This window comes from Pygocentrus nattereri, chromosome 4 (genome assembly GCF_015220715.1).
Source record: "Pygocentrus nattereri isolate fPygNat1 chromosome 4, fPygNat1.pri, whole genome shotgun sequence".
NCBI classification, from domain to species: domain Eukaryota; kingdom Metazoa; phylum Chordata; class Actinopteri; order Characiformes; family Serrasalmidae; genus Pygocentrus; species Pygocentrus nattereri.
The window spans coordinates 2,705,450-2,731,551 of NC_051214.1; the positions used below are offsets into that span (position 1 = coordinate 2,705,450).

At 42.1% G+C, this 26,102-nt stretch overlaps 1 protein-coding gene across 4 annotated transcripts in view; it reads right to left on the reverse strand.

Annotated features, from left to right (window-relative positions):
- The window catches only part of arhgap18 (Rho GTPase activating protein 18), a 63,071-nt gene that overhangs the window by 3,754 nt on the left and 33,215 nt on the right, over positions 1–26,102 (reverse strand). For 3 of the 4 annotated variants that reach the window (XM_017687932.1, XM_017687926.2, XM_017687928.2), the window contains 12 exons: positions 15,908–16,143; positions 12,974–13,037; positions 11,111–11,271; positions 10,088–10,253; positions 9,909–10,000; positions 8,450–8,527; positions 7,424–7,583; positions 6,984–7,066; positions 4,389–4,595; positions 3,068–3,214; positions 1,731–1,849; positions 833–888 (listed from right to left, as the gene is read on the reverse strand). In XM_017687932.1, the coding sequence (XP_017543421.1) occupies positions 833–888; positions 1,731–1,849; positions 3,068–3,214; positions 4,389–4,595; positions 6,984–7,066; positions 7,424–7,583; positions 8,450–8,527; positions 9,909–10,000; positions 10,088–10,253; positions 11,111–11,271; positions 12,974–13,037; positions 15,908–16,143 (1,569 nt within the window). The remainder of the gene's footprint in view (positions 1–832; positions 889–1,730; positions 1,850–3,067; positions 3,215–4,388; positions 4,596–6,983; positions 7,067–7,423; positions 7,584–8,449; positions 8,528–9,908; positions 10,001–10,087; positions 10,254–11,110; positions 11,272–12,973; positions 13,038–15,907; positions 16,144–26,102) is intronic. The other variant, XM_017687927.2, reaches the window with a different exon arrangement.

The window sequence follows — 26,102 nt, forward strand, 5'->3', positions numbered from 1 at the left end:
CTCGAATCTGATCTCTGACTCGATGGTTCGCCCTGGGTCAGTGATTCAAATCGGTCGTTAACGTGATGAACCGGCCTGAACTGACCCTCATGAGCTCCTCCTCCTCAGTAACGTCACGTGACTGAATCACCGCATCATCAGCACCAACTAACGAGCAGAACGAGCTTCGCTGAGAAGATCATTAACTCTGATCAGCTCTCAGCTTCGTTATTAGAGCCGGACGGAGGAGGAAAAGGTGAGATGAGCTGCTTTTCCACCGTTTACAGGCTTTAACGTCTGTTCGGCGCTGTTGCCATGGTAACGCTGAACGATGGCGCAGCGAAAAAAGTGCATGAATTCCGATCGGAGCGTCACGTTGAAGCCATGAGTCGGATACGTATCCGCGCCAGGACCACGTATGAAAGTGAGATGAAATCAGATTTCTGTGTCCACACAGCTCCGAAAACATCAGATCTGAGTCACATTACAGCAAAAAATCGGATTTGAGCAATGAGGCTTGTAATGTGAACGTAGCCAGGTCAGATTTGAAAAGATCAGATTTCTGTGTTCACACAGGTCTAAAAACACCAGATCTGAGTCACATTAGGGCCAAAAATCTGTGCCACTTCAGCATTATGAATGCATTATAAATGCATATTTTTGCACACCCAGTAATATTTGTAGCTATCGTCCAACACCTGGTCTGACTAATCAAGTCTAAGTTAAATTAAATCAGGTGTTTTGATAAAACTGAACAAATCCATGCGTTCAAACTATGTGCTCAGGCCCCTTTTACCCAGTGCTGTATAGGGTGAAATGCAGATGTCTGTGATGGAGAGAGAGCAGTACTCACTGATGTTTCCTCCGATTTCAAACAGACACAAATCTTCTCTCTTCACCGACACGGAGCTGGAACAGCAGACAGAGGGTTAACTTCACTCTCAAGGCAACGTTATTGACCGAGTGCAGCGTACTGCGTGGGGCAGGGGTGTCAGACTCAACCTCAGTAAATCCGAGGGCCAGAGCACACCTGGCTTCACTTGTAATGAACATTTTGCCATAAACAGAACTGACCACTGTTTATATATAAATATAGACACTTTTTATAGACCTCGAAATATTACACGAGAACCTGAAACGCAGGACAGGATGACACCTGGGGTGTAAAACCTAAAGGTGACCATTTAACTGCTCTGAACATGATCAGATTCAAAATCTTCTGAAACGTTTGTTTCCTACGTGTTTTTTCTCCTCTCTCTCTCAAAGACGAAAGCTTTAAGTGCTGTTTATCGGATGGGGGGTCTACCAGGTCTTCCAGGTGGTTGCCCGGAGCTTTTAATCAGCTCCTAAACTCTTATTTCCATATTCAACCTCCTCGGAAGCGCCTCCTGACCAGCTTGTACTTAACGGCCGTTCTGACTGGAATTAAATAAACGGCAGCCACAGACTTTTGAAGAGTACTGGAATATTTCATGATGCACTGCATCACTGTATTTCCCAGAGTAGCACAATTTAACGGAATAGTTGTTGGTCTACATAAACATGTTAGTGCTAGGATTACGCCAGGAAGAGGGGTAGAAGTGGGATTTAGGTTCTGGGGTTTAGGGAAAATTAATTTAATAGATATTTATGAAAGTGTAAGTCAAAGGTAAGTTAAGCATCAACACTACATCTAAAGTGTACCGTGCTAAGAAAGCGTTACTCCGAGATTTACCGCCTGGTGCCGACTGTGTGTGAATGTGTGGGTTTACCTGTCCTGGCTGAGAAAGCGTGTGAGGATATCGGAAGCCTGCAGCTCTTCCGTGAGCTGCACCGCCATGGAAACCTTTGTAAACTGAGGCGCCTGGACCCTGATGATGCCCCCTTCAGCCTGAAACACACACACACACACACACACACACACACACACACACACACACACACACACACACACACACACACACACACACTGACGGCTCTGATAGGTAAAACACTGAAAAAGTGACTGAATCAAGTGAATCAAGTGAATCAAATGAATCACTGGAATCGAACTGCTCTGAATTCACCTGACTCACTTGATTCACACCTGTATCCCGGTTCCACACAAATAAAATACATTACGATACTTTTCACTTTTTTTTTTTGCTAAATGTAAGTAAAAAGTAACTGTGCAAAAGTTTGGGCACCCCGGTCAAATTCTAGTTGTTGTTGATGTTCTGAGTGTGAATAAGTGAACACACCCTCTACAGAGACGCACTGCTGCACGTTTTAATACACAATTACTGTTTTTCCCCTAAATATGAAAATAAATAAATGGTAAAAGTAAATAAAGTAAAAATAAATGGTAAAAGTGTGGAAAAAGAAAATTATTATTAAAACAGTATATTAGACAAAAAAGTGTAAAGATAAATCAAAAAAAAATTTTTTTTGCATGAAAAAGAATTATAAATAAATAAAAATGTTGCGTCCAGCGTGAACAGCGCCGATGTGAAAAAATCGCACCCCAAAATTTGGCGTTTTGTGTCGTTTTTTTCCACCTCGTGTTCAGTGTGTAACAGCTTTTAAAGGCACAGTAATAAAAACAGCCTGTTTTATTGTTATACAGTAAGAGAGGCTGGACGGTCAGGTAGAAATGACCCGCAAATGACATAAGTGGACATCTGGGGGGAGAAACTGAACAGCGCAGACGTGCACTCAAAAGACAAATTCCTCATATGTGTAATATTCCTGGAGAACTGAAGTGATTCGGAGTCTGATTTATGAAGCGAGTGCTGGAAAGTGCACTACCCTGTGCGTCCACTAGAGGCCGCAGCAGTAAAGCTGAGGCTGCGCTCACGTTGAGTCATTCACATTCTACAGCTCTGATTCACCACCACAGCACAGGCCTTACACAACGCCACTGATGAGCTTTCCTGTTGTTTTCCCCTTCCCACCTTCCTTTTTCCGAACCATCCACCTCTTCTTCCTCCTCAAAACACTCACTTTCTCTCCTTTTCTCTCCATTTAGGGAAAGTCGTGGTTTATAAACCGTAAATGATTCCGTCGTAACACATTTGACAGATTCTATGCATTAATGCGAGTCTTTTTCCTCATGCCTGTTCTGTCTCACCTCAGAGCTCTTCTCCACTTTCTCGATGTTCTTCTCGCGGTCGTAGGCCATTTTCTTCAGCAGCTTTTTGACAGCGCGGTCGCGGTTCATCTTCCTCTGGTTCTCTGTGTTCTGCTTCCTCACCTGATTCATCACAAACTTTGGGATCTAGATGAGAAACGTGGACAAACATCATTAAAAAGAGTGATAAAAACACCACAGCATGTTTTTGTTGACCTACCCCAGGAGTCGGCAACCCCCATGTTAAAAAGAGCCGTTTTGTCAATCAAACCAACTTTGGGAGCTTCAACATTTAATGTCCATTTAACCATCTTGGCTGTAAATGTGTCTCAGTGGGTGCTGATGTACTAATATAGACTAAAACATATAAACTAAAACTCAGACTCACTCTGCTCTGCTTTAGTCTTCAGCTCAGCTACAGCCGCTTTTCTCGCATCTCCAGCAGGAAACTTTTCCTCTAAACTAGATCAGTTTCTTGTAAAACGTCTCTCAACGTTCGTCTTTTTACGAGGCTGAAGTCGCTTCTCTTTCTCCAGCTTCTTGTTTGAATTCCCCCGTTCCACCTTAAATTGTGCCTGAGGCACCAAAATGTAACTGCTGCACCGTTTAAGGTGGAACAGAAGAAAGAAAACGAGAAGCTGGCGAATGAGAAACTTCAGCCTCGGGACTTTTTAGCGTTTCAGTTTCTCGTTGCAGATTAAACGTATCAGGAAACCAGCTGGAGTGACTATAAACACTAATCAGTCAGATCGTCTCCAGATTATCGACGTCCGTCTTAAATCTCTCTCTTTGCCGTTTCGTAGCTACTAGCTGGGCAAGACTGTTGTCTGTGTTGCTATGGTGACCAGCCGTCTGCGCTGATCTTCAGGGTTAAAGGGTGAATCAGCAGTTCTACATTAACTCCAGCGTTTAAGACCATTTACTGTTAAACTGTGTTGAAGGATCAGCACAGCTTTATTTTACTGTAGAGGAGGATTATTTTATTATTACCTGCTGATCTGATTCAGCTGTGGAGCCACAGTGGGGCAGTAAAAGAGCTGCATGTGGCTCCGGAGCCAAACATTGGCGAACCCTGTTCTATACAGTTTCAAAATGGACAAAAATACAGACAACACAACTCCACACAGTTCGAGGCTGATGATTTAGGCATGCAGTTAGCACCATGCTAACTGGTGGGGCATAAGCTTCCATTACTTGTTAGTTAAATTAGCTTTGTAGCTTCGGTGCTAAAACTGAAGAAGCAAACTTCAGACACCAAACACGACTCTCAGATGATGGACTACATCTGGAGTGAGGCTTTAATACAGTAACTCATCCGTACGGTCCAGAGCAGGTTCTGGTATCGTATGAACAGTCTGACGATGTTGGCCATCCCTGTTGCCATGGCGAACTCCTGCTGCTCGGTGATCTTGCTCCGGAAGCCTTTAAACATGAAGATGTTGGGCGCCATCACCACGGCGACGTTATTCAGCGTCATCTTGTTCTGTTCTTTGTGGTCGATCACCCTCTGGAGGAACTCCAGCAGCGCCTGAGGGAAAAAACACAACATCACACAGGTAAACACAGTACAGGTGAACATAACTCAAGACAGGCTAAACAGGTAAACATGGAGTTAATAAACTACACAAAAGGTAAAAAGTAAAAATGCATAAAAATCTCAATATGATGAAATGGAAATCAGTGTGTGCGTTTAAGAATGTGAACGTAACTGAATGTGGATTACTGTAATGTGTGAACACCAAAGCATGTGACTGAAGCGAATGGGATCCATTGCATGACCAGTATAGAAGGAAATGTGGTTTGTTTTTGAGAGCTGTAAAGTGATTAAGTGAATGTGGATTATTCTGAGTGTGAACAGTAAAGAAGTAAATGTGGGTCATTACGTCTGTGTTGTGAACAGTAAAAATGATTTAAGTGTAAGTAAAGAGAATATATTATTGAAACAAGGAACAGTGAGAATATAAAAGAAGTGAATGTGAATTATTGTGAATAAAACAGAGTGTAAAAGAAGTGAATGTGAATTACTCCAAGTATGAACATTAAAGAGTGAATGTGGATTACTGTGAATGTAAATAGTAAAGGGAATATGGATTATGGTGAATGTGAACAGTAAAGAGTGTAAGTGAGGTGAATGTGGATTATGGTGAATGTGAATAGTAAAGGGTATGAGGTGAATGTGGATTATGGTGAATGTGAACAGTAAAGAGTGTAAGTGAGGTGAATGTGGATTATGGCGAAAGTGAACAGTAAAGAGTGTAAGTGAGGTGAATGTGGATTATGGTGAATGTGAACAGTAAAGAGTGTAAGTGAGGTGAATGTGGATTATGGTGAATGTGAACAGTAAAGAGTGTAAGCGGAGTGAATGTGGATTACGGTGAATGTGAACAGTAAAGAGTGTAAGTGGAGTGAATGTGGATTACGGTGAATGTGAACAGTAAAGAGTGTAAGTGAGGTGAATGTGGATTACGGTGAATGTGAACAGTAAAGAGTGTAAGTGAGGTGAATGTGGATTACGGTGAATGTGAACAGTAAAGAGTGTAAGTGAGGTGAATGTGGATTACGGTGAATGTGAACAGTAAAGAGTGTAAGTGAGGTGAATGTGGATTATGGCGAATGTGAACAGTAAAGAGTGTAAGCGGAGTGAATGTGGATTATGGCGAATGTGAACAGTAAAGAGTGTAAGCGGAGTGAATGTGGATTACGGTGAATGTGAACAGTAAAGAGTGTAAGCGGAGTGAATGTGGATTACGGTGAATGTGAACAGTAAAGAGTGTAAGTGAGGTGAATGTGGATTACGGTGAATGTGAACAGTAAAGAGTGTAAGTGAGGTGAATGTGGATTACGGCGAATGTGAACAGTAAAGAGTGTAAGTGAGGTGAATGTGGATTATGGCGAATGTGAACAGTAAAGAGTGCAAGTGAGGTGAATGTGGATTATGGCGAATGTGAACAGTAAAGAGTGTAAGTGAGGTGAATGTGGATTATGGCGAATGTGAACAGTAAAGAGTGTAAGTGAGGTGAATGTGGATTATGGTGAATGTGAACAGTAAAGAGTGTAAGTGAGGTGAATGTGGATTATGGTGAATGTGAACAGTAAAGAGTGTAAGTGAGGTGAATGTGGATTACGGCGAATGTGAACAGTAAAGAGTGTAAGTGAGGTGAATGTGGATTACGGCGAATGTGAACAGTAAAGAGTGTAAGTGAGGTGAATGTGGATTACGGCGAATGTGAACAGTAAAGAGTGTAAGTGAGGTGAATGTGGATTACGGCGAATGTGAACAGTAAAGAGTGTAAGTGAGGTGAATGTGGATTACGGCGAATGTGAACAGTAAAGAGTGTAAGTGAGGTGAATGTGGATTACGGCGAATGTGAACAGTAAAGAGTGTAAGTGAGGTGAATGTGGATTACGGCGAATGTGAACAGTAAAGAGTGTAAGTGAGGTGAATGTGGATTACGGCAAATGTGAACAGTAAAGAGTGTAAGTGAGGTGAATGTGGATTACGGTGAATGTGAACAGTAAAGAGTAAGTGAGGTGAATGTGGATTACGGTGAATGTGAACAGTAAAGAGTGTAAGTGAGGTGAATGTGGATTATGGTGAATGTGAACAGTAAAGAGTGTAAGTGAGGTGAATGTGGATTATGGTGAATGTGAACAGTAAAGAGTAAGTGAGGTGAATGTGGATTACGGTGAATGTGAACAGTAAAGAGTGTAAGTGAGGTGAATGTGGATTATGGTGAATGTGAACAGTAAAGAGTAAGTGAGGTGAATGTGGATTATGGTGAATGTGAACAGTAAAGAGTGTAAGTGAGGTGAATGTGGATTATGGTGAATGTGAACAGTAAAGAGTAAGTGAGGTGAATGTGGATTACTGACGATGTAAACGGTAAAGAGTGTAAGTGGAGTGAATATAGATTACCTTCAGTGTGTCTCGGCTGGACTCTGGTAGGAGAAGCACGAGCAGATTGAGAGCCTGAAGCTGTTGCTTTTTTGTGGGGAATTCTGCAGAGAAACACCATTAAAGTACGTTAAAGCTGCATTCTTCAATAAGTCTGTCACTAAATGTATGGAAATATAATACTCGGCAAATTTATGGACTAAAAAACAACTAAACCTACAAGGCCAACAAACTGATCCAGACTTGGTAAAGTGCTTTTTTTAAACATAAATTTCACATTTCATTCTTTTTAGCCCCTTATAATCTCATGCTTCTTACATACTAAGGCTTATTATTCATTAACTACAGGGACTTCAGTGCAAACTGGCTGAGCTATATTTAGGTCACAGAAGCATGTCATAAAACCTTTACTACACGTAAAGGTATAGAATACATAAGGGACCAGGTTTGTGTGCACTCACTAAGCACGGAGATGAAAGCGCTGAAGTACTCCACGGTGAGGAGAGGATGAGGAAGCTCTCTGATGAAGAGTTTGAGCAGACTGGCAGCGTCATGCTGTTTCAGAGTTTCCCACAGAAACAGGCCATCGTAGAACTTCAGCTCCAGCTCGTGACACACCGTCTGCAGGACACACACACACACACACACACACACACACACACACACACACACACACACACACACACACCATTTGCATCATTACTACTGACAATAACCAAATCCAGCTCACCATAAACATGTGCAGCTCACCCTCACAGCCTCACACACAGACCCCTCACTCCTCCCCTCCTGACGACATGCTCTTCCTCAGGGACACGCTCAGCTTCACTTACAGTGTCATAAACCACAGAAAAACGAATGAAACCACAAAATAATTAAATATATGCCGTTTCCAGCACGGTCACAGGGAGAGATCTGACATTCAATTCAATTGTAGCGTGATATTTGATGCTTAGTCGTCGCAGTTATGGTTAAAAATAACTGTCATTTCTGTCATATGAATGATTTCTGGGCCACAGCTCAGGGAATTCCACATTCGATCCACACCACATAACGTTTCTGTCCACTTTTTTCTGCTCATCTCTCCATCTAAACCGTCAGTTCTAACAGAGAACACTGCCCACTTTTGTGAAAGGGCTCTGAGCTTTAATGGAGTTGAGGTCTGAACATGAAGTGGCCTGAGGTCTCGTCAGTGCTGGATGGAGTGATCATGGGCGGGCTTCATTCCGAGGATCTTGGTGGCCTGTTTTACCCGTCGAAGTGCTGGAAGACTGACTGTGTGTACGGTGAGCCTTGAGGGCTCTGGCAAAAGCAGACTGGGGCCATCTGGTTTCTGCACAAATAATTAGGACTAGAAAACGGACTACAGGCTGTTTAGAGGGTCTGAGTTCGTTTAGCCCACGTCAGACCCTGGAAACGCCCCATAACGGAACTCGGTTTGGTTCGTTTTAAAAGAACTACATGTGAAAACACCCTGGCTCTCTCACCTTCACTCTAGTGGACGCTCCAGGGACCCGCAGAAGTCCTTCTGTGTGCAGCCCCTCCTCCTCTATGTGGGAAATCAGCTGTAATCCGAAAGAATAAAATCGCTCATATTAACTCCGTAAACATGCCAGATATTAAAGCTTCCACAACAACGTAAAACACACTAAACGTGGACTGAAGCGAGTACACAAAACTGGGGCCTGCCAAAGAGGGGGGGTGTTTTATATATATATATATATATATATATATATATATATATCTGCTTATAAATAATATTTGTTATTGTTTTCATGAAACATCATTTAAACACGAGCCCTTGCAACTAATTGAGTGCATCTGATATTTCTTTGTAAAAACATGCACACAGTCATGGTATGGCATAAAAACATAAATAAAGCGTAGTCTGGCTTTTTAATGTAAAAGCTTGTGCAAAATAATAAGTAAGCAATAATCCAAAAAAGGGTGGAATGGTTTAATTCCTGTTTTTTTCACTGGAGGGGCTTAAATCCTGAAAACATTTTTCTTAAAACAACATGTAAACGTATTTCCTCGTCCTCTGGTCCTGGCAGCCCTAAAGCTCCTCAGCACAAATATAAGAATTAGATTTTATTTCTTAAGTACAGTTCAGCTTTCTTTGAGTTTAAAGGGTAAACCTGGTTTTTTTTCCCCAAAATATCTGCTTATATTTCACTCACTGAGATGTAAACAGAGCCGTTCAGTGCGGTTCGGTGTGAAACTCTCTGTTCTAGATAACCTTACCGAGTCAGAGCTGCTCACAGTGGTGGTGATGGGAACCAGACGTCCCTCTAAAAGCTCCTCACAGTGGTGGTGATAGGAACCAGACGTCCCTCTAAAAGCTCCTCACAGTGGTGGTGATGGGAACCAGACGTCCCTCTAAAAGCTCCTACAGAAAGTTCCTACATGAGCTGGTTCTGAATTCACTGCCTGATGACTGAGACGCTGTTTTATGAGAGTTTAGAGAACTTCAACTCCATTCATGGTGGAGGGAGACATGCAGGGCGCTGTGCGGCAAAATAGTCCCCAAAGAAAACTCATTATTCCAGATTTTCCACTGTTTTCCATCATCAACATTCCATATAAGCTCAGAAGACTCGTGTAGGTTCTCTGGTGGTTCTGGATGGTAAATAAAGTGTCTATATCTGTGTTGTAGTCATGGCGACGCCTGGTTCCCATCACCACCACTGTAAAGACGTCTGAGTTGGTGAGTTTCTCTGGGATGAAGCTTTAAAGATCAAAACCCTCTGAATGACTTTGTTTACAACTCAGTGATTGAACTGACCAGAAATTCGGAAAATTTGATGTAATTCCCCTTTCAAGTGTGAAGTACTTGCTTCACTGCGGACTTTAAAGCCTTTTTAGGATGTGCTGATGGAAACAAAGCAGAGAGCGTTTAGGTGAAGAGGTGGTTTGACCGCAGTGGTCAGGAGACCGCAGACTGACCCGCTGCATTATGAGAGGAACGCGTGTTCCGGGAACCCTCCTCTGGTCCTGCTCCAGCACAGTGGACAGAGGAACCCCGAACAACCCCGACTCTGCAAAACAGCACGAGATTACGTCAACATTCATACACTCAGGCTGAATCACCGCATCACGGTGGACTGGTCAGTTCTGCCACAGACCTTTGACCCTTATCTTGAGGGGTTTGTGTGTTTTGAGGTCGAGGCCAGCCGTGTCGAACAGAGCGGTCATCTCTATCAGCACCAACCGCCGCACCTTCTTCATATCAGCAGCAGAGAGATCGCCCACTTTAGTCATCCCTGTCTTATCCCTCACTACCTTAAAGTCCTGAGAGAGAGAGAGAGAGAGAGAGAGAGAGAGAGAGAGAGAGACAGAGAGAGAGAGAGAGAGAGAGAAAGGGGAGAGACAGAGAGAGAGACAGAGAGAGAGAGAGAGACAGAGAGAGAGAGAGACAGAGAGAGAGACAGAGAGAGAGACAGAGAAAGAGAGGTATAGAGAGAGAGAGAGAGAGGGATAGAGAGAGAGAGAGGGATAGAGGGAGAGAGAGAAAGAGAGAAAGGGGAGAGACCGAGAGAGAGAGAGGAGAGACAGAGACAGACAGAGAGAGAGAGAAGAGACAAAGAGAGAGAGAAAAGAAAGAGGGGGAAGATAAAGAGAGACAAAGCCCGAAAAGGAAGAGAGAGAAAGAGAAAAAAATAATGAATAATGAGTCTTTAATTGCAGTTTTGGGTGCAGTTGCGCAGATTGTCCAGCAGGTGTCACCTGTAGCACTCAGTGCAGAGCTAAATCATCAGTTTAATCCCTAATCCTGCTCTCGCTCCCTTCACTACACTCTTTCTTTCCGAGCTGTTCTTCCCTTTTTCTCATCTGAATCGTTCAGGACGGTTTAAAAGAGCTTGTATGCGAGATTTTTCGCTCATCAGCCCAAATCCAGCGTCACGCGTCCTGGAACGCTGCCGCTGTGCTTTTTATTCCAGCACAAAATGTTTATTTAATAACCTCATTATTCGAGGGCAAAGATCTCCATAACAACCCCAACACGTAAACACAAGCATTCCTTTATCCGAGCCGTCCAATCAGAGCGGGCCGCCGCGTTTACTGTTGCGCTGGGTAAACTTTGCTCTTGCGTCCGCGCTCTCGCTCAATCAGCGCAGGCGTTAATGTTTCACACGCCTCACACTCACCGGCAGCTTGTCGTCAGCCTCGTTAATGGGCTGCGTGACCTTTGACCCGTCCCTGTAGCTCAGAGCCTGCTCGGAGAACGACACCTCCAGGTTAATGTCCGTCTCCGTTTCGGCTCCGCCCCCGCCAGGCTCCGCCCCGTTACCTACGCCTGAGTGCTCACCTGTAAACGCAAACAGAGGGAGCCCATAAACGAGTCAGTCTGTAATGTGGCGGGTCGTTCTCAGCACTGCAGCAACACTGACGTGTGTTAGTGTGTGTTGCGCTGGTGCGAGCGGATCACACACAGCAGTGCTGCCGGAGTTTTAAACACTGTGTCCACTCGCTGTCCACTCCTGCCTCATTGGTCCACCTTGTCATCCTTCATCAGTGGTCACAGGACGCTGGATGGATATTTTTGATTGGTTGGACTTCATAACTACTTTGTTATAGCAACTTTTATAATGCAATATAACACTGAGCTGTGTGTGTGTGTGTGTGTGTGTGTGTGTGTGTGTGTGTGTGTGTGTGTGTGTGTGTGTGTAACGGTATCGCTGCTGCTGCAACAAAACCTCGTATCTCCAAAATGGGAACTTTACAGGAGAAGGAAAAAACCTACTTTACTTTTAATGGAAGTCAATGGATCCAGAATTTTTTCCAGGTCATTTGGGGCCGTTTCTTTTGGTCCATTCATCATGAAATTTAAAAACATATAAAGGGCAGTGGGAATGTTCAAATTATGCCAAAAACTGAAAAATGACAAAAATAGAGAATCAGTGTTTTGTTCCAACAGCAGTGACATGCAGATCATCACTGAAAAACAAGCATCTCCAAAATGATAACTTTACAGGACAAGAGAAAAATGGCCTTAACTTTTAATGTAAGTCAATGTGAAGAGATTTTATTTTAATATGATTTTTAATGATTTGGGTTCATTTCTATTGTAAAGGAGAATCGCCATTTATAGCCTAAAACGTGTTCACATGACATAAAAAGAGAAGAATGGACTGCGATGGCAAATACATGTATAAAGCTGAGCCCCTAGGCCTGCAGACGGCTTCTACAGACATTAGTGAAAGAATGGGTCGCTCTCAGGAGCTCAGTGTGGTACCGTGATCGGATGCCACTTGTGCAACAAGTCCAGTCGTGAATATACTTGTGCTGAGTGTAAAGTTTGGTGGAGGGGGGATCATGGTGTGGGGGTGTTTTTCAGGACTTGGGCTCGGCCCCTTAGTTCCAGTGAAAGGAACTCTTAAAGCTTCAGCTCCAAGAGATTTTGGACAATTTCACGCTCCCAACTTTGTGGGAACAGTTTGACCCCTTCTTGCTCCAACATGACTGCGCACCAGTGCACAAAGCAGGTCCATAAAGACGTGGATGAGCCAGTTTGGTGTGGAAGAACTTGACTGGCCTGCACAGAGTCCTGACCTCAACCCCATAGAACACCTTTGGGATGAATCAGAGCGGAGACTGTGAGCCAGGCCTTCTCGTCCAACATCAGTGTCTGACCTCACAAAAGTGCTTCTGGAAGAACGGTCAAAAATTCCCATAAACACATTCCTAAACCTTGTGGAAAGCCTTCCCAGAAGAGCTGAAGCTGTTATAGCTGCAAAGGGTGGACTGACATCATATTAAACCCTATGGATTAAGAATGGGATGCCACTGAAGTTCATATGTAAGTGAAGCTAGACGAGCGAATACTTTGGAAATATAGTGTATACACACACCCACACACACACACACACACACACACACACACACACACCCACACACACACACACACACACACACACACACACACACACACACACATACATATGTGTCTGTGTGCAGAGAGAGAGCGAGAGATAAAAGCAGCACAGTCATGCCTGAACTTGCTAACGTACCAGATGAAGTAGCTTCCGTTTTTCTGTGTTCACTTCCTTCTGTGGACGTGGACTCGCTGTCCTGCTGAAAAAGAGGAAAGAATAAAAGAGAAGAGTCACTCCAAACACACACACGGTGTGATTCGGCAATAAAAGCAGCTTTTATAGACTTTTTGACCGTACAGAGCCGCCAATCATTCTTGAGCAGTGCAGTGAAGGACAGCGCAGTCGCTGATGCTGCTCCCAACGTGCACTACAGAGTCGACGTCCAGCGCCTCCTCTGAAACGAAGGGCATTAATAGTGAGCTTGTGCCGCAGTAACAGCCTCCTTGATGTTGGATGGTCAGTTCTGGTCATTCCATCTCACCCCAGAGATACTGGATGGAGCTCCATCAGTCCAGGGAACACAGGTCTACTGCTCCCACAGCCCAATACAAACACTAATCACATCCACCAGCGTCCAGTGTTGTCCTTGTCCACTCCTGCCAGCAAAGCCTAGTACCATTGTTGACCGCACCTGTCCACACTAACACCCGTCTATGCTTTGGGCTGCGCCTGAGGTCATCACTCAACCATCAGATTGATGGAGAATGTGCTGTAGATGGTTCTATAGAGCACAAAAGGGGTTCCAGCCATAGAACCGAACCAGCACAGGTTAAAAAAGCCGAAAGAACCTTCTTGGAAAGGAACCAGGTTTACTGCAGGTTATACAGCGTTTTGCAGCCCGTGATGATCAGTACTGTGAGTTTCTGCGCAGCACACTTGCCGCTTTCCTGGTCACTTCTACAAACAGCCGGTAAAATGTCCAGGCCCGACCCACCCAGCCAGCCATCATTTGGCTTGAGGTGCCCCCCGTTTGGCGCAAGAACTGCGGCTGTTCCTGGAGACCCTTTAAGAAGGTTGTTGGAGTATGGAGCTTGATTTACAAAAACTGGGCTCTTGCTTTTGTGAGCATGTCAACATTTATACCGTTATATATATATAAATATATATATATAAAAAAGAAACACGACCATATATTTATATTTATGGCATTTGGCTGACGCTCTTATCCAGAGCGACTTACAGTTTGATCATTTTACACAGGGAGGCGAAGGTGGTGTTAGGAGTCTTGCCCAAGGACTCTTATTGGTGTAGTGTAGGGTGGCTACCCAGGCGGGGCATTGAACCCCAGTCTACAGCGTAGAAGGCAGAGGTGTTACCCACTACACTAACCAACCACCATAACACACTGAAACCACATTAAACTAAGAAAATACGGTGGTTATCGTAATTTCTTAACAGAAAATCCTCACATTTGTGGGTTTCTTTGGTCTCTTGGAGTGTCTGAAAAACCTCCGTTTGGAGGGTCATAAAGCCGCGACACTTCGCCCCACCCCTCTATCTCAACAAGAATTGGGACACCACACCCCTAGACATGAACACTCAAAACCGAGGGCTAAGGGCCAAGTGGTAGGGGCGAGGGGTGAAATGGGACTGGGCCCAAAGTTTTACCCAGTTTATTTACCGAAAGCAAACTCAACAAAGTTACTGCACATTTCAATGGATCTCACAGTATTTAATTAAAATACTGCACACTGTACCGACTCCTGACTGGAGCTCTCTGGCACTGCCGTTTCAGCCCCTTTTAGAGTTTTATCAGGTGTGTTAGAGCAGGAAAAGCCTGGACTCTGCAGGGTAGTGGTGCTCCAGGAGCGTGGCTGGACACCTCCAGGCTAATCTGCCTGATGACAGTCGCTCTGAGCACGCTCAGCTGCTTTCTTTCAGCGCTGGTTACTCATTACTCCACTTTTATGTATCATTGAAAATCACAGTGTAATTAGTGACACTGTTAACAGCCTCAGGTACGTCATAAAACCAACACAGCTTCCAGTCTGCGGAGCGCACAGCCTCAAAAGAGGAACACGGTGCCTCTACTGCGAAGAAGAGGAAGAAAAATCCTTTTTAAAGCATTTGTAAAATATGATTAGATGTTTATAGTCACTGGAAGCTCTGGGTTATCAGAATGGATAGGCAATCTTCTTTTAAACACATTATTAGTTAGTGATAATTTTTGATCCCACAAACGGGGAAATTCCACCTCTGCGTTTAACCCATCCGTGAAGTGACACACCACATACACACTAGTGAACACACACACTAGGGGGCAGTGAGCACACTTGCCCGGAGCGGTGGGCAGCCCTATCCATGACACCCGGGGAGCAGTTGGGGGTTAGGTGTCTTGCTCAAGGACACCTCAGTCATGGACTGTCGGCTCGGGGGATCGAACCAGCGACCTTCCGGTCACAGGGCCAGTTCCCTAACCTCCAGCCCACGACTGCCCCACTAATTATTATTGTTAAATTACTACACTTACAAAAGTACAATATTATTTACTACCATTCCAGTTTGGGAGCGCAGGGAACAACCTAACACGGGCAAAATCAAACACAAACTTCACGGTGTTACGGAAAGTCAAGCAGCTTGAGCTTCTGGCCACATTACCACATTTCCCAGCCACAGCCTCCCAACAAAATTCCGAGCGATTCGTCAGAGTTTTAAAGAGATCTGAGTGTTTTCAGAGCACGGAAGTCATTTACACCGATCCCTGTTTCTACACTCACTGTCCACTTTATCAGCTCCACTGACCGTATAGCTGCACTCTGTAGTTCTACAGTTACAGACTGTAGTCCATCTGTTTCTCTGATACTCTGTTACCCTGTTCTTCAGTGGTCAGGACCCCCATGGACCCTCACAGAGCAGGTACTATTTGGGAGGTGGGTCAGTAACACTGACGTGGTGGTGGTGTGTTAGTGTGTGTTGCACTGGTCTGAGTGGATCAGACACAGCAGTGCTGCTGGAGTTTAAACGCAAAAGGGGGACAAGTAAAAACAAGCAACTACCTGCCTCAGGTGCTAAATCAGCCCAAACCCATCAGCATGCTGACCGTTAGCCTCTTGTCCTGACCTTACTGACCTTTGTGTCCAGGGCGGGTGAAGGTTTGAAGATGTCCCTGACGTCGGGGACGCTGTAGGGTTTGTTGCGCTTTCTCAGCGTCTGTTTGAGCGTCTCTACACGCCTCTCTACGGCGGCGGCCTGCGTGCGGGTCAGAGTGGACAGCAGCACCATGCTGTCCTCACCGTCCGCGGCCGACTCATCGAACAGCGTCGCAAGCCCCGCCTCCGTCAGCCACGCCTCTTCCTGTTCACCCTCTGCAAGAATAGGACATAGGAAATAGGAATGAGTGCAAAATCTAATTTACACATATACACAAAATGTAGGTATTGTGATATAAACCGAGTCTGTTCTACAGTTTCTCGTTAGACTGAATGAATAACCGACTCTAAATGTAGGTATTGTGATATAAACCGAGTCTGTTCTACAGTTTCTCGTTAGACTGAATGAATAACCGACTCTAAATGTAGGTATTGTGATATAAACCGAGTCCGTTCTACAGTTTCTCGTTAGACTGAATGAATAACCGACTCTAAATGTAGGTATTGTGATATAAACCGAGTCTGTTCTACAGTTTCTCATTAGACTGAATGAATAACCGGCTCTAAATGTAGGTATTGTGATATAAACCGAGTCTGTTCTACAGTTTCTCATTAGGCTGAATGAATAACCGACTCTAAATGTAGGTATTGTGATATAACCCGAGTCCGTTCTACAGTTTCTCATTAGACTGAATGAATAACCGACTCTAAATGTAGGTATTGTGATATAAACCGAGTCCGTTCTACAGTTTCTCATTAGGCTGAATGAATAACCGACTATAAATGTAGGTATTGTGATATAAACCGAGTCTGTTCTACAGTTTCTCATTAGGCTGAATGAATAACCGGCTCTAAATGTAGGTATTGTGATATAAACCGAGTCTGTTCTACAGTTTCTCATTAGACTGAATGAATAACCGACTCTAAATGTAGGTATTGTGATATAAACCGAGTCTGTTCTACAGTTTCTCATTAGGCTGAATGAATAACCGACTCTAAATGTAGGTATTGTGATATAAACCGAGTCTGTTCTACAGTTTCTCATTAGGCTGAATGAATAACCGACTCTAAATGTAGGTATTGTGATATAAACCGAGTCCGTTCTACAGTTTCTCATTAGGCTGAATGAATAACCGACTCTAAATGTAGGTATTGTGATATAAACCGAGTCCGTTCTACAGTTTCTCATTAGGCTGAATGAATAACCGACTCTAAATGTAGGTATTGTGATATAAACCGAGTCTGTTCTACAGTTTCTCGTTAGACTGAATGAATAACCGACTCTAAATGTAGGTATTGTGATATAAACCGAGTCCGTTCTACAGTTTCTCGTTAGGCTGAATGAATAACCGGCTCTAAATGTAGGTATTGTGATATAAACCGAGTCCGTTCTACAGTTTCTCGTTAGGCTGAATGAATAACCGGCTCTAAATGTAGGTATTGTGATATAAACCGAGTCCGTTCTACAGTTTCTCGTTAGACTGAATGAATAACCGACTCTAAATGTAGGTATTGTGATATAAACCGAGTCCGTTCTACAGTTTCTCATTAGGCTGAATGAATAACCGGCTCTAAATGTAGGTATTGTGATATAAACCGAGTCCGTTCTACAGTTTCTCATTAGACTGAATGAATAACCGACTCTAAATGTAGGTATTGTGATATAAACCGAGTCCGTTCTACAGTTTCTCATTAGGCTGAATGAATAACCGGCTCTAAATGTAGGTATTGTGATATAAACCGAGTCCGTTCTACAGTTTCTCATTAGGCTGAATGAATAACCGGCTCTAAATGTAGGTATTGTGATATAAACCGAGTCTGTTCTACAGTTTCTCATTAGGCTGAATGAATAACCGGCTCTAAATGTAGGTATTGTGATATAAACCGAGTCTGTTCTACAGTTTCTCATTAGGCTGAATGAATAACCGGCTCTAAATGTAGGTATTGTGATATAAACCGAGTCTGTTCTACAGTTTCTCATTAGACTGAATGAATAACCGACTCTAAATGTAGGTATTGTGATATAAACCGAGTCCGTTCTACAGTTTCTCATTAGACTGAATGAATAACCGGCTCTAAATGTAGGTATTGTGATATAAACCGAGTCTGTTCTACAGTTTCTCATTAGACTGAATGAATAACCGACTCTAAATGTAGGTATTGTGATATAAACCGAGTCTGTTCTACAGTTTCTCATTAGGCTGAATGAATAACCGGCTCTAAATGTAGGTATTGTGATATAAACCGAGTCTGTTCTACAGTTTCTCATTAGGCTGAATGAATAACCGGCTCTAAATGTAGGTATTGTGATATAAACCGAGTCTGTTCTACAGTTTCTCATTAGACTGAATGAATAACCGGCTCTAAATGTAGGTATTGTGATATAAACCGAGTCTGTTCTACAGTTTCTCATTAGGCTGAATGAATAACCGACTCTAAATGTAGGTATTGTGATATAAACCGAGTCTGTTCTACAGTTTCTCATTAGGCTGAATGAATAACCGACTCTAAATGTAGGTATTGTGATATAAACCGAGTCCGTTCTACAGTTTCTCATTAGGCTGAATGAATAACCGACTCTAAATGTAGGTATTGTGATATAAACCGAGTCTGTTCTACAGTTTCTCATTAGGCTGAATGAATAACCGACTCTAAATGTAGGTATTGTGATATAAACCGAGTCCGTTCTACAGTTTCTCATTAGGCTGAATGAATAACCGACTCTAAATGTAGGTATTGTGATATAAACCGAGTCCGTTCTACAGTTTCTCATTAGGCTGAATGAATAACCGGCTCTAAATGTAGGTATTGTGATATAAACCGAGTCTGTTATACAGTTTCTCATTAGACTGAATGAATAACCGACTCTAAATGTAGGTATTGTGATATAAACCGAGTCCGTTCTACAGTTTCTCATTAGGCTGAATGAATAACCGGCTCTAAATGTAGGTATTGTGATATAAACCGAGTCTGTTCTACAGTTTCTCATTAGGCTGAATGAATAACCGGCTCTAAATGTAGGTATTGTGATATAAACCGAGTCTGTTCTACAGTTTCTCATTAGGCTGAATGAATAACCGGCTCTAAATGTAGGTATTGTGATATAAACCGAGTCTGTTCTACAGTTTCTCATTAGACTGAATGAATAACCGGCTCTAAATGTAGGTATTGTGATATAAACCGAGTCTGTTCTACAGTTTCTCATTAGACTGAATGAATAACCGACTCTAAATGTAGGTATTGTGATATAAACCGAGTCCGTTCTACAGTTTCTCATTAGACTGAATGAATAACCGGCTCTAAATGTAGGTATTGTGATATAAACCGAGTCTGTTCTACAGTTTCTCATTAGACTGAATGAATAACCGACTCTAAATGTAGGTATTGTGATATAAACCGAGTCTGTTCTACAGTTTCTCATTAGACTGAATGAATAACCGGCTCTAAATGTAGGTATTGTGATATAAACCGAGTCTGTTCTACAGTTTCTCATTAGGCTGAATGAATAACCGACTCTAAATGTAGGTATTGTGATATAAACCGAGTCTGTTCTACAGTTTCTCATTAGGCTGAATGAATAACCGACTCTAAATGTAGGTATTGTGATATAAACCGAGTCCGTTCTACAGTTTCTCATTAGGCTGAATGAATAACCGACTCTAAATGTTGTTATTGTGATATAAACCGAGTCTGTTCTACAGTTTCTCATTAGGCTGAATGAATAACCGACTCTAAATGTAGGTATTGTGATATAAACCGAGTCCGTTCTACAGTTTCTCATTAGGCTGAATGAATAACCGACTCTAAATGTAGGTATTGTGATATAAACCGAGTCTGTTCTACAGTTTCTCATTAGACTGAATGAATAACCGACTCTAAATGTAGGTATTGTGATATAAACCGAGTCCGTTCTACAGTTTCTCGTTAGGCTGAATGAATAACCGGCTCTAAATGTAGGTATTGTGATATAAACCGAGTCTGTTCTACAGTTTCTCGTTAGGCTGAATGAATAACCGGCTCTAAATGTAGGTATTGTGATATAAACCGAGTCCGTTCTACAGTTTCTCGTTAGACTGAATGAATAACCGACTCTAAATGTAGGTATTGTGATATAAACCGAGTCCGTTCTACAGTTTCTCATTAGGCTGAATGAATAACCGGCTCTAAATGTAGGTATTGTGATATAAACCGAGTCCGTTCTACAGTTTCTCATTAGACTGAATGAATAACCGACTCTAAATGTAGGTATTGTGATATAAACCGAGTCCGTTCTACAGTTTCTCATTAGACTGAATGAATAACCGACTCTAAATGTAGGTATTGTGATATAAACCGAGTCTGTTCTACAGTTTCTCATTAGGCTGAATGAATAACCGGCTCTAAATGTAGGTATTGTGATATAAACCGAGTCTGTTCTACAGTTTCTCATTAGGCTGAATGAATAACCGGCTCTAAATGTAGGTATTGTGATATAAACCGAGTCCGTTCTACAGTTTCTCATTAGACTGAATGAATAACCGACTCTAAATGTAGGTATTGTGATATAAACCGAGTCCGTTCTACAGTTTCTCATTAGGCTGAATGAATAACCGGCTCTAAATGTAGGTATTGTGATATAAACCGAGTCTGTTCTACAGTTTCTCATTAGGCTGAATGAATAACCGACTCTAAATGTAGGTATTGTGATATAAACCGAGTCCGTTCTACAGTTTCTCGTTAGGCTGAATGAATAACCGGCTCTAAATGTAGGTATTGTGATATAAACCGAGTCCGTTCTACAGTTTCTCGTTAGGCTGAATGAATAACCGGCTCTAAATGTAGGTATTGTGATATAAACCGAGTCTGTTCTACAGTTTCTCGTTAGGCTGAATGAATAACCGGCTCTAAATGTAGGTATTGTGATATAAACCGAGTCCGTTCTACAGTTTCTCGTTAGACTGAATGAATAACCGACTCTAAATGTAGGTATTGTGATATAAACCGAGTCCGTTCTACAGTTTCTCATTAGGCTGAATGAATAACCGGCTCTAAATGTAGGTATTGTGATATAAACCGAGTCTGTTCTACAGTTTCTCATTAGGCTGAATGAATAACCGACTCTAAATGTAGGTATTGTGATATAAACCGAGTCCGTTCTACAGTTTCTCATTAGGCTGAATGAATAACTGGCTCTAAATGTAGGTATTGTGATATAAACCGAGTCTGTTCTACAGTTTCTCATTAGGCTGAATGAATAACCGGCTCTAAATGTAGGTATTGTGATATAAACCGAGTCTGTTCTACAGTTTCTCATTAGGCTGAATGAATAACCGGCTCTAAATGTAGGTATTGTGATATAAACCGAGTCTGTTCTACAGTTTCTCATTAGGCTGAATGAATAACCGGCTCTAAATGTAGGTATTGTGATATAAACCGAGTCTGTTCTACAGTTTCTCATTAGGCTGAATGAATAACCGGCTCTAAATGTAGGTATTGTGATATAAACCGAGTCTTTTCTACAGTTTCTCATTAGACTGAATGAATAACCGGCTCTAAATGTAGGTATTGTGATATAAACCGAGTCTGTTCTACAGTTTCTCATTAGACTGAATGAATAACCGACTCTAAATGTAGGTATTGTGATATAAACCGAGTCCGTTCTACAGTTTCTCATTAGACTGAATGAATAACCGGCTCTAAATGTAGGTATTGTGATATAAACCGAGTCTGTTCTACAGTTTCTCATTAGACTGAATGAATAACCGACTCTAAATGTAGGTATTGTGATATAAACTGAGTCTGTTCTACAGTTTCTCATTAGGCTGAATGAATAACCGGCTCTAAATGTAGGTATTGTGATATAAACCGAGTCTGTTCTACAGTTTCTCATTAGGCTGAATGAATAACCGGCTCTAAATGTAGGTATTGTGATATAAACCGAGTCTGTTCTACAGTTTCTCATTAGACTGAATGAATAACCGGCTCTAAATGTAGGTATTGTGATATAAACCGAGTCTGTTCTACAGTTTCTCATTAGGCTGAATGAATAACCGACTCTAAATGTAGGTATTGTGATATAAACCGAGTCCGTTCTACAGTTTCTCATTAGGCTGAATGAATAACCGACTCTAAATGTAGGTATTGTGATATAAACCGAGTCCGTTCTACAGTTTCTCATTAGGCTGAATGAATAACCGACTCTAAATGTAGGTATTGTGATATAAACCGAGTCTGTTCTACAGTTTCTCATTAGGCTGAATGAATAACCGACTCTAAATGTAGGTATTGTGATATAAACCGAGTCTGTTCTACAGTTTCTCATTAGGCTGAATGAATAACCGACTCTAAATGTAGGTATTGTGATATAAACCGAGTCCGTTCTACAGTTTCTCGTTAGGCTGAATGAATAACCGGCTCTAAATGTAGGTATTGTGATATAAACCGAGTCCGTTCTACAGTTTCTCATTAGGCTGAATGAATAACCGACTCTAAATGTAGGTATTGTGATATAAACCGAGTCCGTTCTACAGTTTCTCGTTAGGCTGAATGAATAACCGACTCTAAATGTAGGTATTGTGATATAAACCGAGTCCGTTCTACAGTTTCTCGTTAGGCTGAATGAATAACCGGCTCTAAATGTAGGTATTGTGATATAAACCGAGTCTGTTCTACAGTTTCTCGTTAGGCTGAATGAATAACCGGCTCTAAATGTAGGTATTGTGATATAAACCGAGTCCGTTCTACAGTTTCTCGTTAGACTGAATGAATAACCGACTCTAAATGTAGGTATTGTGATATAAACCGAGTCCGTTCTACAGTTTCTCATTAGGCTGAATGAATAACCGGCTCTAAATGTAGGTATTGTGATATAAACCGAGTCCGTTCTACAGTTTCTCATTAGACTGAATGAATAACCGACTCTAAATGTAGGTATTGTGATATAAACCGAGTCCGTTCTACAGTTTCTCATTAGGCTGAATGAATAACCGGCTCTAAATGTAGGTATTGTGATATAAACCGAGTCTGTTCTACAGTTTCTCATTAGACTGAATGAATAACCGGCTCTAAATGTAGGTATTGTGATATAAACCGAGTCTGTTCTACAGTTTCTCATTAGACTGAATGAATAACCGACTCTAAATGTAGGTATTGTGATATAAACCGAGTCCGTTCTACAGTTTCTCATTAGACTGAATGAATAACCGGCTCTAAATGTAGGTATTGTGATATAAACCGAGTCTGTTCTACAGTTTCTCATTAGACTGAATGAATAACCGACTCTAAATGTAGGTATTGTGATATAAACCGAGTCTGTTCTACAGTTTCTCATTAGGCTGAATGAATAACCGGCTCTAAATGTAGGTATTGTGATATAAACCGAGTCTGTTCTACAGTTTCTCATTAGACTGAATGAATAACCGACTCTAAATGTAGGTATTGTGATATAAACCGAGTCTGTTCTACAGTTTCTCATTAGGCTGAATGAATAACCGGCTCTAAATGTAGGTATTGTGATATAAACCGAGTCTGTTCTACAGTTTCTCATTAGACTGAATGAATAACCGGCTCTAAATGTAGGTATTGTGATATAAACCGAGTCTGTTCTACAGTTTCTCATTAGACTGAATGAATAACCGACTCTAAATGTAGGTATTGTGATATAAACCGAGTCCGTTCTACAGTTTCTCATTAGACTGAATGAATAACCGGCTCTAAATGTAGGTATTGTGATATAAACCGAGTCTGTTCTACAGTTTCTCATTAGACTGAATGAATAACCGACTCTAAATGTAGGTATTGTGATATAAACCGAGTCTGTTCTACAGTTTCTCATTAGGCTGAATGAATAACCGGCTCTAAATGTAGGTATTGTGATATAAACCGAGTCCGTTCTACAGTTTCTCATTAGACTGAATGAATAACCGACTCTAAATGTAGGTATTGTGATATAAACCGAGTCCGTTCTACAGTTTCTCGTTAGACTGAATGAATAACCGACTCTAAATGTAGGTATTGTGATATAAACCGAGTCCGTTCTACAGTTTCTCATTAGACTGAATGAATAACCGACTCTAAATGTAGGTATTGTGATATAAACCGAGTCCGTTCTACAGTTTCTCATTAGGCTGAATGAATAACCGACTCTAAATGTAGGTATTGTGATATAAACCGAGTCCGTTCTACAGTTTCTCATTAGACTGAATGAATAACCGACTCTAAATGTAGGTATTGTGATATAAACCGAGTCCGTTCTACAGTTTCTCATTAGGCTGAATGAATAACCGACTCTAAATGTAGGTATTGTGATATAAACCGAGTCCGTTCTACAGTTTCTCATTAGACTGAATGAATAACCGACTCTAAATGTAGGTATTGTGATATAAACCGAGTCCGTTCTACAGTTTCTCATTAGGCTGAATGAATAACCGACTCTAAATGTAGGTATTGTGATATAAACTTAAGGACTGAGATGGACTTCCCCAGAGGGAAGCTTCTCTGTGTGAGTGTTAGGCGAGACACGTTTGAGGTGAGGTGAGGTACTTTTCCGGCTTCTGTCTAGAATTAGACGCTCAGTATGACTGAGGAAGTCACAGCTTCCATTTCCTGTGGAGATAAACAATGCGCGTTTATGTCCTGTCCGGCGGGGCTCGTTACGGCCACTTCCTGCTCTTTACTGTCAGTATTTTTAGTCTTGCAAGAAAACGACTCAACAATGACTTTTACATCTAATGTGAAAAACAAAAGTGCTTTATTTACAATATCTGATGCTCATTCGTGTCAGCTGAAAGGGAGGAAACCCGCTCTGTAACAAGGGTCACCAGGTTAAAGTAAATAATCAAATAACACCTGAGATCGTAGTCGATTAAAACAGGACTGTACCTGATCAAAACAACAGTCAGTTAAATGTGGGGACAGTCAAGATGGAAGTATCGTTATTGTGACCAGTTACATTACAATATGCTTTTCTTAGCCTATTAAGGCCAGTACCACTGTAGTTGTTCTAGAATGGCCTGAACTGTTCTAGTTCTCAAACAGCCAGAGAGTTAGACTGTGCTAGTTCTTGAATTCCTAGACAGTCAGACTGTGGTAGTTCTAGAAACACCAGATAGCTGGTCTGTGCTAGCTCTAGAACTCCCACGATCAGACTGGGCTAGTTCTAGAAAAGCCATTCAGTAAGGCTGTGGTTGGCTAGAATGCCTATATATTTCTACTTTACTAGTTCTAGAATTCTTATACAGTCAGCATATAAGTCTTATACTGTGCTGTTCTAGAAAGGCCAGACAGCTGGGGCTATGTTAGATCTAGAATTCCCACACAGTAAGACTGTGCTAGATCTAGAATGACGAGAAAGTTGGACTGGGACAATTCTAGAATGGCCAGAGAGTTAGACAGAGCTAATTCTTGAATTCCTAGACAGTCAGACTGTGGTGTTTACAGAAAGCCCAGATAGCTGGTCTGTGCTAGCTCTAGAATTCCCACACTGTCAGACTGGGCTAGTTCTAGAAAGGCCAGTCAGTTAGGTTGTAGTTGGGCTAGAATGGCTGAACAGCTCTACTTTACTAGTTCTAGAATTCTTATACAGTCAGACTGTGCTAGTTCTAGAGAAGTCAGACAGCTGGGCTATGTTAGATCTAGACCACACAGTAAGACTGTGCTAGTTCTAGAGAAGTCAGACAGCTGGGCTATGTTAGATCTAGACCACACAGTAAGACTGTGCTAGTTCTAGAAAAAGTCAGACGGCTGGGCTATGTTAGATCTAGACCACACAGTAAGACTGTGCTAGTTCTAGAAAAGTCAGACGGCTGGGCTATGTTAGATCTAGACCACACAGTAAGACTGTGCTAGTTCTAGAAAAGTCAGACAGCTGGGCTATGTTAGATCTAGACCACACAGTTAGACTGTGCTAGTTCTAGAAAAGTCAGACAGCTGGGCTATGTTAGATCTAGACCACACAGTAAGACTGTGCTAGTTCTAGAGAAGTCAGACAGCTGGGCTATGTTAGATCTAGACCACACAGTAAGACTGTGCTAGTTCTAGAAAAAGTCAGACGGCTGGGCTATGTTAGATCTAGACCACACAGTAAGACTGTGCTAGTTCTAGAAAAGTCAGACGGCTGGGCTATGTTAGATCTAGACCACACAGTAAGACTGTGCTAGTTCTAGAAAAGTCAGACAGCTGGGCTATGTTAGATCTAG